The sequence below is a fragment of the Sceloporus occidentalis genome, unplaced genomic scaffold (genome assembly GCF_023333645.1).
Source record: "Sceloporus occidentalis isolate IW3139 unplaced genomic scaffold, rSceOcc1.0.p SCAF_5, whole genome shotgun sequence".
Lineage (NCBI taxonomy): Eukaryota > Metazoa > Chordata > Lepidosauria > Squamata > Phrynosomatidae > Sceloporus > Sceloporus occidentalis.
The window spans coordinates 46,555,221-46,568,619 of NW_028316985.1; the positions used below are offsets into that span (position 1 = coordinate 46,555,221).

Below are 13,399 nucleotides of genomic sequence, written 5' to 3' on the forward strand. Positions count from 1 at the left end.
CTAGTTTTATGAAAATAACTATCTCCCATCCACCTCCACTCTCTTCCAAACATCACACATTGAAAATAACAATTTCTCCTTTTTAAAAAGTTTAGTTTAGGGGTGTTGCTTGCTACCTGTTATAATAGGTGCCGATGAAACCTCTTTTAAAGTATAAATTAAAATATAAAGTATAGATTAACTTTTCGTCTGGAAAAAAAGTTTTGGGGATGGTTTATATTTAGCCTGCAGAAGAGAAGACTAAGAAGAGATATGATGGCTATATTCAAAAATCTGAATTATTATCAAGTGAAAGATGGAATGAGCTTGTTTTCTGATGTTCCAGAAGGTAGGACATGAACCTAAGGGAAAGGAAAACTAATTGGCCAGCTTAGCCATGTATGCAATTATTTCTGACTTTGCATGTGTAGTTATAAAATTTGCACATACAACTTTTATGCATATTAATGCCATATGAGCCTAAAACATTTTAACATTTAGGCTTGTAATGTAGATGAAAATGTCATCTGTGAAACAGCCTTAAAACTGTGAAGCTTTCATGGCTGGCATCTATAGTTTTTCATGGGTTTTTCAGGCTATGTGGCCATGTTCTAGAAGATTTTATTCCTGACATTTTGCCAGCATCTGTGGCTGGCACCTTCAAAGAATGCTGACCTGGAAGAGTCATACACAGACACACACACACACACACACACTGTGTGATCCTGGGTAAGGAGGAGTGATTCCAATGTTAATCTGTGTATTGTTCTGTTGTTGATGATGTCCCCTCCTTGTTGTCTTTCCACTGACATGTAAGGATCTGTTTACTTAAGGAGGCGTTAGGGTTGTAATATGGTGCAGCAGACAGAGCTTATAATGGGGTCTGTGTGTGTGTTGTATTTCTACATTATATTTTAAATGTGTTTTTAAAACTGCTTTTAACTTGTGTTTTTAATGGTATGTACGCTGATGGCAAATTTCTATTTCTATTTTTGTTATTTTAACTTAATTGTATGTACAGCGCTGTGTAAACTTCAGGGCTGGGGAGTAGTGGTGATTTTGGGGTTACTCCTTGTCCTACTTTTTCTTAATGTTTCTCCTACTCCTATTCCTGTAAAAAAACCTCTTACTCCTTTACTCCTACTTCTATTCCCCAGTCCTGGGGAAAAGCCCTGGTTGCTTTGCAAGGCTGGTGTGTGTGTGTGTGTGTGTGTGTGTGTGTGTGTGTAAGTGACTCTTTTTGCCTCTCAGTCCCTTCCCCAGTGCAATACAAAATTGTTTGTGTGTTTGCTTTTTGCTGTTTGTGTGTACAATATAATAACAGGAATAAGGAGTAACAAATACATGTTGTTACTCCTTATTCCTACTCCTGCTCCTGAAATGACTTCTTATTCCTTTACTCCTACTCCCCAGTTCTGGTAAACTTACAGCACTTTATAAATAAAGCATAATAATAATAATAATAATGTTTCAGCACCTTTGAGGCTAATCACTGAAAGAAATGGACAGCATGAGTTTTCGTAGGCTTCAGTGTCCTTCCTCAGATGCTTTTGGTATTTATTATTATTGTTATTTAGAGAGATCTTGTAGCCCCTTTGAGACTCACTGAAAGGAAGAAATGGGCAGCATGAGCTTTCCTGGGCTTCAGTCTCCTTCCTCAGATCCTATTATTATTATTATTATTATTATTATTATTATTATTATTATTATTATTATGTAGAGAGTCCTTGTAGCCCCTTTGAGACTAAACTGAAAGAAAGAAGTTGGCAGCATGAGCTTTCCTAGGCTTCAGCCTCCTTCCTCAGGTGCATTTGGGAATGTGTACAGTTTTGTTGTGGCTCTCTGACAGGGAAGGAGTCTCCCCAGACATCAGCCCCCAGAGCATGGAGCCTTGGCAGTTCTAAGCGGTGTCAGAGCGGATGGCCCCTGCAGTGTGGACCCAGTCCTCCAAGCCCAGGGGTCCCCCCCCCTTCCTTCCTTGGCCAAGACGTGAGGAAGGCGGGCCCTGCTTCCCTCTCTCTCTCTTCTCCCCCTCTCCCTCTCCTTGTCAGGGCTGCCTCTCTGAGGGAGCTATAAAAGACCGGGTTTTGAGGCTGGCTGGAGCTTCCCTCCCCGCCTCTGCTCGGCTGACAGGGACGCTGAGGCTGTGCAAAGAAGCCTGGAGAGGGCAAGGAGAACTAGGCAAGCCAGAGAGAGAGAGAAAAAGGAAAGAAAGAAAGAGAAAGAGAAAGAGAAAGAGCTGAGGAGGAGGAGGAGGAGAGGACGCAGAGCCCCCCAATGCATGGACTAGCCGCCTTTGCAACATGCAGGAGCTACAGAGCCGCTAAACGGAGTTCGGACGACGCAGCTGCTGGGGCTGGATTGCAGCGCTCTCTTTCCTTATGAAGAAGGCACAAGTGAGTAGCAGCAGCGGCAGCGGAGCAGAGAGGGGCCAGTAGCACCACCAGCAGCAGCAGCAGCAGCATCCCCAGGAAAGAGGAGCAGGAGGATGGAGGGAGGGAGGGATGGAAGGCCCTCCTCACCTTTCCGCAAGAGTTTGGCTGCAGCAGGGCGAGGCTGCGTCCACACTGGAGGAAATAATCCGGTTTGATCCCTCCTTTAAATTGCCAAGGCTCCACCAAGGTGTGCCACAACAAACTCCCATGCCCAGCATTCCAGAGCATGGAGCCTTGGCAATTTAAATGAGGGATCAAACCGGATTATTTCCTCCAGTGTGGACGCAGCCAGAGAGCCAAGGCTGCCTGCGAAGGCGCTTTCTTCTACTAAAGGTTGCCTGGTGCCTTGCTCCTTATCAGTCCTGTCCTTTGGACATGGAAACGGATGGGAGGTTCCTGCCTCTCCCTGAGAGAGTTCAGAATAAATATATTGGAGAAGCAGGTAGGCTCCCATTCAACCAGAGAGAATAATATCTCTATTCAAGAAGCAGGTAGGTTCTCATTCAGCCAGGGGCTGAGGATAAAAATCTGTATTCAATATTATTATTATTATTATCATTATCTCACCTTTCTCCCAAACTGGAACCCAAGGTGGCTAACATCATATATAAAAATGTACAAAGTTAAAAAAATAATACTAATCTAAAGCCGACCCCCTCTTCCCCAGTAAAACCAAGCCTGCAAGATTTTAAAAGGCCTCTTTAAATGCATACGTAAGGTAGGCTTTCATTCAACCAGGGGCTCAGGATAATATCTATATTCGATAAGCAGGTAGGCTCTCATTTAACCAGAGGTTAAGCAAGTACAGTTTCATTCAGCCAGTTTGACTAAGCATCCTCTTTTTCCCCTCAGGGCATGTCCTCCATTTCAACCTTTTGTCCAGGAGGATATTCCAGGCTGGACAGAGTCCGGCTAAGAAGCATGAATTTATATTTCTAGAGGAGTGTGTTGAGCGTTTCTTGTGCAAAAGCCTTCCGTTTTTCTGGCATTGTCCTCCATTTCGTGGTGCCTTTGTCCTCCTTTGCAGTGAGGACATCTAGTCGCCCTGCAAATCAACCTGCCTCAGGCCTTTGAATGAAGGGGGTTAGAAATGCTGCCCCAGATGCATTCAATACAGTTTCATTGCAATGCTCTGGGCACCACTTTTCTTTCCGTCCACTTCTAGGCATTTCACTCCTTGCCTTTTGCTTTTTTGGAACTGGGTCCATTATTTTCCCACAAGAGGGCAATAGCTATACTACGATAGGTGGATAAACATAGACAGGAGGCATTTTCAGAAAAGAAAAAGATGAAAAAGAGGGGAATAATCTTCCCTTTTTATATATACATAATAGCAAGAAACTGCTTAATGCATGAGCTGAACAAGGCAGGCGGCTCAACAGATATTCTGTGTCCTGCCCATCATTTGCAATATATTTGTGTTTGTTCTTGTTGTATGCCTTCAAGTTGTTTCTGACTTACGATGACCCCATCAGAGGGTTTTCTTGGCAAGATTTGTTCAGAGGAGTTTGCCATTGCCATCCCCTGAGGGTCAGAGAGTGCGACTTGCCCAAGGTCCCCTGGTGGGTTTCATGACCAAGTGGAGAATTGAGCCTGGGTTTCCAGAGTCATAGTCCAGTGCTTAAACCACAATTTGTATATATCTGCTGATTGTGACACTGAGTTACTGTATTTCTGGTTTGCAAGGGGCCAGTGCCACTTTCTCCCTGTTGTCTTTTCTCAGAGGTCTACAATTTTCTTGCTCCCATCCCCTGGCACCTGCCCGTTGGCCATTTTAGACAGACTCATGTATCTGTGTAACTGCAGAAACAGGCTGCAATAGAACGAAGCAAGGAGAAAGGGGGGGGGGATCTAACCTGGGCTAGGCTCAGAAAACATTTATTTTGGTGATACTTTTGTATAAAATTTGTTTGTATAAATTTGATTTTTTGTTTGAAGGAAAGGTAGTGAAACAGGTATTCCCTGCATTTTGGAGAATATTAGCCACTACTACTACTACTACTACACCACACACACAGTATCCCTCATGTTAAAATGAGAGTGTTGTGATGGCAGCCTCTCAGACCAGGACATTATATGTGAGAGGCTGCCATCACAACACTCTCCTTGTCTTTTGGTTGATCTCTAACCAAATGGAAAGACAGTTTCTGCAGAAAGTTCCAGGGGCAGAGAATTTGAACCCTCCAGATGTTTTAGACTACAGCTTCCATAATTCCTTATCAGTGATCATTTTGGCTGAGCTTCTGGTAGTTGAATCTCAAAACACTGAGAGGGCCTATTACTTGTTAACTTACTAATTAATTAATTAATTAATTAATATTCTGACCTTTTGAAAGCCATGAGACTCAAGGTAGCTTTAATAAACTGAAAACAGATACAGCTAAAAGTACGTACACATCATACAATTAAATTTTTAAAATTAAACAGAATTAATTAATTAATTAAAAGCAAGCTGTTAAAAGTAGTGTCATGTCATCTGGAAAAGAATTAATCAGCAAAGGTTTGCGATTGGCTATCTGGACCTTAAATTATCACCAAAATGTATGGGTAGGCTATGTCAGAGCTTGGAAAAGTTACTCATTGGACTACAACACCCAAAATCCTGCAACCAGCATGACCACTGGCCATTTCCAGCATTCTGGAAACTTCCTAAGATTTAGGGTTTATGCTAAGAATTTGAATATGGTGTGTCTGAATATGCCTAGAAATAAAAGAGTCCTTTTGAACTGTGGATGTTTCCAAGCCTAGTTTCTATGCAATAAAGGCAGGCAGTGAGTGCATGTAAAAAGAAAGAAGCCAAACTGCCTAGAAAAAGCAGGCTGCAACCCTTTTCATTGTACCCTTAAGACCTGGAGTCCTTTTAGAAGTTTACTTTTAGAGTGATTGTTACATTCCAGATAAGTGGAGATGACATGGTAGATCCCTTCCCATTAGGCTGACAAAGTAGGCAGCCTTCCTTGGGTTTCTAGACCAGATGGCTCCACTCTTGCTGTGGATTTTTGTGGCTCCGTTTCCAACCTAGAATGAAAGCATTCACCAGCCATTCAGCACTTAGGCTTCTTGATAGCCAGGATTCAATCCCAGACATATTAGCCTGTAAATGTTGTGTGTGGATTTTTGTTCACTGGGTGGTAGAAAGAAAGTACAGTACATGCAGAAAAATTTCATCTTATTGAACAGTATTTGATGTTAATCTTACCTGAGAGACAGAGAAAGACCAATAAAATAAAAATGTCTAAGCCTGTTTGTAGAGACTGCAACAAAAGGAGAGCTTGGAAAAATTCCCCACCTTGGGTTTTACAGTTCCCTGATTCCTGCAGGCAGTGTGGCCCCAAGTCAAATTTACAATCAGAAGAAACTTCTAGCAGGAAAAAAAAAACCTCCTTTTACCCTCTACAGTACAAAAAGTAACTGTGTGTACTCAAGGCAAGTGGAAATTAATCCTTTTGCTAGTAAGGTAAAATGTACCTTCTTTCCTTGTGTGCTTTGGTTGTGATGTTCCAATAAGTCAAAATGAACTGATTGAATCAAATATATTTTCCTTGAGGTGTGCATATTGACTGATGTGTAGTGGTTTGAATATTTAACTCTGGAGATCAGGGTCTGATTCCCGGGTCAGTCATGGAAACCCATTGGGTAAACTTAGGATAGTCACACAGTCTCAACCCCAAGGAACCCCATGATAGGCTTGCCTTAGCCTCGTCATAAGTCAGAAACAACTTGAGGGCACACAGCAGCAATGGGGAGGTCTTACTTTACTGAGTGATTTGTAGGCTCACTCAAAATATGATCTCATCAGGCACTATACTATACTACATCATCCACTGTTTCATACTTTCCATCCTGCTTCAGTAAGATATCATGTTGTTTGTATAGTTTTTGCGTATGTGGCCTTTTAAAGAAGAAAAGTAGTGAGAGAAAGAAAGGGAATAAGGGAATTGTTTCTACTGTATGATCTTTGCATTTGCAACTGGTGTTCAACATTTGAATGAAACATTTCAGATTGATCCTATATATGCTTTTTTGAAAGTAAGTCACCCTGCAGGCAATAGGACTTACAGCCTCATGGGCATGTTTAGTGTTGCAGTTTAAGGCCATAACACTGCAGGAAATAAGTCACAGTAGAGTTCAGATGTTCACTGTTAGTTGTAAAAGCAGAGCTCTTGAAAAGCCAGTATGGATTTGACAGAAGATATGAACTCCTTGGGTTTAATTACTTGTCATAAGCTAGATACGATCCTAATTAGCTAAATACTTTTAATCAAATATCTAAAATATCCTGTAAAGTGGGCATTTTACTCTCCTTATGATGAATACTCCAGCTGCATGAAACATATACGCAGAAAAGTGAAGAAAATTGTTTTCAGTTGAAGCGTTTGATGTAACAGACAAATGTTACATCATGTGTAGGTTGTGACCTTAGAAACTTTATGGCAAGGGACTATGCTGATACAGTATATATTAATGATATATGTAAACATTTTTCAGATCTGAGGACTATTGATGTAAATGCTTTTGAAAAAGAAACAAACACTGTAGTAATGCTTAGTTTTTTGTGGGGTTTTTCGGGCTATGTGGCCATGTTCTAGAAGAGTTTCTTCCTGACGTTTCGCCAGCATCTGTGGCTGGCATCTTCAGATGTAGTAATGCCTTTCAAATTAGCCATTTGAGGTTTGCCCAGACACATTTTCATTCATAGTAATCACAGTGATTCAATCCCCTTGAAGGATTATTCTGGTGAGAAGGCTTATGAGATCATGTGCATTAGTAAATACATAGTGAGAAAAGAAGCCAATCTATATTTTCATCCTGATTTTTTTTATAAAAAAGATTTAACAGTAATAATTATAAATGAAAAATTTTAAGAGCAGATTAAAAATATGGATTGTAGTAGTATTTTGAAGTTGTAATTGTTTTTATAGTTATCAGTTTAATAGCAATTCTGTATGACATATTGAGATAAATTATTTTTAAAAGAAACCAGATGCAGAAGTTTGAAATATGGGCATTAATGACAACTGTGGTGATAACTGGGGCAAAGACTGTCAGAAATTTGACCTGCTGGCTAGACATGCAAACTTTAGCAGACCGTACTACTGGAAAAGAGCTAGAGGCAGAAAGAATACAGCTTTCTTTTGTTAAATGGGTACATTTATTGCCAGCAGTTACATGACCTTCAGGGCTTCTCTATAAGGACAGTCCTGGTAGTACAACATTCTTGCTGCTGGAATAGGGTCTTTGGATATAAGGAGGCAGCACAAATTGTGCAAGAGAAACCCTGTGGGAATGCAGCAAGGAAGGATATATATATATTTTTTAAAGATATTTAAAAAAAAAAATAGGACCCTGCAAACCAATCTCCACTTGTCTGGAAGTCATCTCATTTGAACTCAATGAGTCATATTTCTGTGTAGACATTTTGAAAGTTGTGCAGCTAAGCAATGTGTCCTAATACAACTGTGGGACTTGTGCACTTGATTCGAAAGCCCAGAGAAACACCCGTTTCACTGGCTTCAGTGACAGGTCAGACCTTAGAAGCACAGCACTCATTTGCTGAAGTCAGCAAATGACAGCCAAACCTATTGACTTGTGATGTTGGGATTAGAAAAACCAAAATAGCAAAATATAAAGGCTCAGGGTGAGGAGCCAGCAAGAGTGAGAGGGCTGCAGAAATGCTGAGCTGTAAATAAGTTTTTTTGATTTAAGCTCCTATGTGAGCCTGAGTGAAACAACTCCCGCGTGTCGGCATAGTCAGAGAAACACTACTGCTGCTCCTGCTATTAATTTTCCTCATCAGTTGTCATCATTAAAATGAATTTATTGAGAAACACCATGGAAGTAAGATGTTGTTGTCTGGCCAGAAAGAATAATGTTTTTATGTGGAGTGATTTTTGCTCAGAAATGACTGATCATAACCAGGTTCCTCACCACTGGGATTAGGGGAAAGGACTCAGGCCAGACAGTGGGATGGACAGGCACTCTCTGTACTTTTTTAAAGGTACTGCTCAGCAGCTCAAAACCTATGATCCACTGAGGAATTTGGAAATGTTACTTTTTTGGACCACAACTGGTACAATCTCAAGCCAATTTGCCCAGTCTACCTGAGGGTTTTTGGAAATTGTAGTAAAAAAAAGGTAACATTTCAAAGGTCTGATTCCCTTGAAAACTTGGTTTAACTTGAACTTGATTATCTAATTTGGGCACAACAGTCATAATGTTTTTGGAACAAATATTAAAATGCTTTATGCAATGTTTCATTTACTGAGAGGAGTCATACTAGATAAAAGAGTGGCCTATGCTCCATTCTTGGTTTTCACATGGCTCAGTCACTGTGTTGCATGTGTCATCATCCTACTGCGTACGTATGGGAAAGCAAATCATTGCATTCTGAATCAGCTAGGGAGGCTGGACAACAGAGGATAAATATGTGAAACAGCATTGCAGTGGAAAATTGGCATCCGTTTCAAGCAAAGCCATAGACTCTCTTGGCTTTGGGAGGCTCCATTCACAATACTGAGCATATTGCTAGTGGGTGTTTTGGGATTTACCAAATGCCAAATCAGTAAACATACTAGATAGGTGGCAGGAAACAGAGATAGAAAAAAGGTTACAATGAAGGGGTGTTTCTTCCTACTGCTCACTGTGAACTTTTAAAAAATGAGTATCATTTTAATTAAAATAATTGATTTCTTATTTTAATAGGACATTTAATGAGTGTAACAAGAACAAAAAGGGAGTTTTTCTCCACAGGCTTTGTCCTGTCCAAAACTTGTTAAATATCGGTTCAGTAATCAAAATTGAAATCTAAACTAAGAACTGCTAGAGGGAGTCAGGATGTGGAAAATATCACTGTTTTGAAAAAATTGATTATAAAATGGCAAGCAGCCACATGTTGCAATGTTCAACCTACTCATTCTGGCATAGATCCACCAATGTCACCAGGTCTACTTCTAAAATTGCTTTGCGATCTACAACCTTGAGTTTTATAAACTTAAATTACAGTGGCTCAAATAAGTTCTTGGCTATTTAGATTAGCAGCTAAAGTATGTAATGAAGAGTCAAAGTGACCAGAAATAGTTTTACATTGATAGGAAGGCACTACTGTTTAAAAATGTAATTTGTAAAGACTCGGCTCCTGTAGCTGCCGTTTTCCTGTAAGTGCATTTTCCTAGACTATCGTGGACTGTTAATTGCTTCTGTGGTTTGGGTTTGCAATAGTTACAGCTTATTTTGCTCTGTATTATCCTGTCATGTAATGAGCACTCCTGTAGGCTGCTTCCCATAACCTTGCCATGCCTTTTTATATGTACATGTTAATTTTTTTACTGGAGTAACTGGCTTGTCATCCTTATGTCTGGGATTTTATGAAAAACAATCAAAGAAGGGGAATTATAAGCCAATACAAGGCAGGAAAGAAGTTCAGCTGAATACATCTTGTGACACCTTTTGTGATATGAGAACAGATAAAAGAATCAAATGAAAATAATTTGCTTTACTTATATTCAAGCATGAACAGATTATCCACTAGATTATAGCAAATCCACCTTAATTTAGCAGTGAGGTTGATGACAATGAAGAAATAATAGCTCTTTAGAAAAAAGACAAGTAATGGAGTGGAGAAACATAACAGAGGTTTATGAAATTACATGTGGTGTCATGAAAATTTTCTTCCCTTTCTCGGAATACCAGAACTTGAGGTCATTCCAGTGAAGCTGACTGGTAGCAGATACAGGGAAATCAAAAAGAAGTACTTTTTGATATAATGCACACTTAAATTATGGAATTCACTTTGACATGATGTAGTGATGACTGCCAACTTGGATAGCTTTAAGAGATAGTGAGAGAAATGCATGGAGCATGAAGCTCTCAGTTACTACTCATCACAATAGTTATGCCCCTTCTTGACACAGCACATAATTATCAATTTGCTTCCACAAGATTAGTGACAGCCACCAACCAAGATGATTTCAAAGCTATGTGTGGTTATGAGTTGGTTCTGAGCTATGCAAGTGCAGCAGTTTCAGATGAATGTTAGGCCTCATTCACGCTACACAATTATAGTAACATGATTCAGTTTTAACTGCCATGGCTACATCACATGCAATCCTGGCATATATATTCTGATGAGCACTAGAACTCTTTGACTGACAATTTTAAGTATTCCTTTCTAAATGACAAATTCCATAGGATAGAACCATGGCAGTTGAAGTGGAATCACAGACTGTTGCCACATTACAGAATTAATGCAGCTTGACTGTTTTAACTGTCATGGCTCTATCCTATGGAATTCTGGGATTTGTAGTTTGTAGTGACACTAGAACTCTCTGATAGAGAAGGCTAAATATTTCACAAAACTGCAGACTGCAGCATTCCATAGCATTGAGCCATGGCAGTTAAAGTGGTGTCAAACTGCATTGATTCTGCAGTGTAGATGCAGCCCTAGTGCTAATTGTCTCTTGGATGGACCCATAAATAAATATTGGCATGTACTGACAGTAAAGGAAAGCTTAAAGAAATCTGAAGAGTATAATAATGACAGCAGTTAAATATTCGATTATCACTCAATAATTATCAAATGATGAGACAGGCCCTAGACAGCCTTATTGGTCAGGTTAACTCTTTACTATGAGCAAGAACAGGTTTATATTTGATGCCTTGATTGAACTGGGTGACACTGGCAACATATGATAAAGTTTGTATTGCTTTGAAATCATCGGATTATTCAGTATGGGGGAATACAAGAGGAAAGTTCTGAATATTGCAACCTTGTGATATTTTATTGATGAAGATTGAAATGGAAGTGAGAGACCGGGAGTTCCATTCCCATTGGGAACACTTTTTAGGGTTCCTGATCACATAGACAGTGCCTCGAATCAAGATCATCTACACTTTAAGCATAGTGTAAATATATGCCACTATAGTTACAGTGGGTACCACAGTTGCACAACTGATTTCACAACAGCCATGTCTGTGAGCTCACACATCGTCCGATGGTCAATAAGCTACCACTCCCACCAAGTCAAAAACTGAAACAAAGTATCTCTGTGTGCTTTTGTAACAATTGTTTCCACTAGAGACCTCACTTGGAACTATCCATGAAAAGGTACAACCACATTAATGTGGGTGTAGTGCTCCAACAAAATTGTGGCTCGTGTTTTTGTGTCTTCTGCTTCTGCAGCCTTCTGAGGAGAAGAGAAGATTAATAAGATGAAGTAAGAGATGGAATGTGCTGCAGTGACACTGTTATATTGCTTTTGAGCACTTATTATAGCAGTTGGCCTTACAAAGACTAAGACATTTCAGTCCTATTTGGCCATTCAAGAACCCATTTACCTTTATGTGTGAATGGGGAATGGGGCCACATAACCCCTCTCATGGTGGAACTTCCCATGTGTTTGTGTGTATTGTGTAAATATTTGCACTTGTATCAGCTCTAAGAAGGACACAGTCCACACGATCTTCCATTAACAATTTGAAATGGTGTGTAGACTATTCAATAAATCACTCAATCACTCACTCCATGAGCAGAACATCTTCTCCAAATGTTTGTGCTATATGCAGTAGCATGTTTAATGACTGAATTAAACACTGTTAGCCACTGTTATTCCTGAGTTTCTGTACAACTGAAACAGCTGTGGTTAATGCTTCAACATGAAGGGTGGGGAATATTTCTGGATTCCAATGGTGTTCAGCCTCTTTGTTCAACTGCCTTTGAGATGATGCAGTTTATGTGAAAACACGATATTTTTTCTAGATGCTTCAGTGAATGAATCCTACTAAGAAAAGTTTAATACAAGGCTGGGGAATATTTATCTTCCCAGATGTTTTTGAACTCACATCGTCCCTCATCAGTGGCTATGCTGACTAGGGCTAATGGGCATTTCAGACCAACCTCATCTGAAGGCAAGGCTGGATTATCATTGGTGCAATTGGACTGAATGCTCCAGAGCCTTTAGTGGCTAGTGCACCTATGCTGTTCCTTGTGCCACATGTGTGCACACAGAGAGACAAGGTGCACAAACGTTTCTTAACCTATGGTAATGTTGTAAAGAGAGAAATGTCCCTGCAGGGAGAGAGCATAACTGAAAATCTCTCCTTCATCCCACATGGATTTGTAGTATTTACTAGCAGCCCCATTTTCCAACTGCAGTGTGAAGAGATGCAGATGGTACATTGGAAACACTACCTTTTAAACTCTGGCCTCAGCCATACGTCCTTGGACCCAGATCGTGGGATGTGGGGGTGGGATATGGCCATAGATGCATCCTTGCCTTGGGCACAAAGAAGGCCCTGGTTTTTTAATGCTCCAGAGCCCGAGTCACTTTGATCCAGTACTGTTGGGACACCATGCCTTCCCTGGTATAGAGAAATGCTCAGTGGAAGTCATAAGGTTCTATATAGTTGTTAGCTACTTGTTCTGCATTTGTCTTGTGAATCCCCACTCATCCACAACATTTATTTTAAGGAGAAGATAAACATAACATTAAATGATTGAGAAGTGATTTGAACACCCATCTTACTGTGTTCCAAAGCAGAGTGATCCCTCACCAAATAAACTAACAGCATCCAGCCCTACTCTTTTAGCAGCCAGTTGTATTCTTTTCTTTTGTATCCCCATGACTATTTTTGTATGGTACATTTGTGCACACATCTTGCATGCGACTACATATATGTACCAGAGTTTAGAAAAACAGAGCAGTTGGCCAAAGCATTTTATGACTTGTAGTTCCAAAAGTAAATTTTTAAATCTTTGGTATGTAGTAGAATAATCCCTGTTGACTACTAAGTAGACATATATTAGATTTGTAATCTTGAAATCATATTTCTAATTTGTCATTCCCAAACATAAAGTAAGAAGTTAATCAGTACAAATCATCTGTAGTTGGTAAGTATTAAAGAACATTTTCCTGTAGGTAAAAAGCTGGTTTAAAGTGCCCAAAACCACAAGGATTTCAATCATGTGTTTCATTTACCATAGTGGTAAT

The 13,399-nt window shown here is 39.9% G+C and overlaps 1 protein-coding gene across 2 annotated transcripts in view; it reads left to right on the forward strand.

The window, feature by feature from the left end:
- Positions 1 to 2,085: 2,085 nt before the first annotated feature.
- The window catches only part of KITLG (KIT ligand), an 85,278-nt gene continuing 73,964 nt past the window's right edge, over positions 2,086 to 13,399 (forward strand). For both annotated transcript variants that reach the window (XM_089523994.1, XM_089523995.1), the window contains exon 1: positions 2,086 to 2,375. In XM_089523994.1, coding sequence (XP_089380120.1) covers positions 2,361 to 2,375 — 15 coding nt within the window. In that variant the 5' untranslated portion in view covers positions 2,086 to 2,360. The remainder of the gene's footprint in view (positions 2,376 to 13,399) is intronic.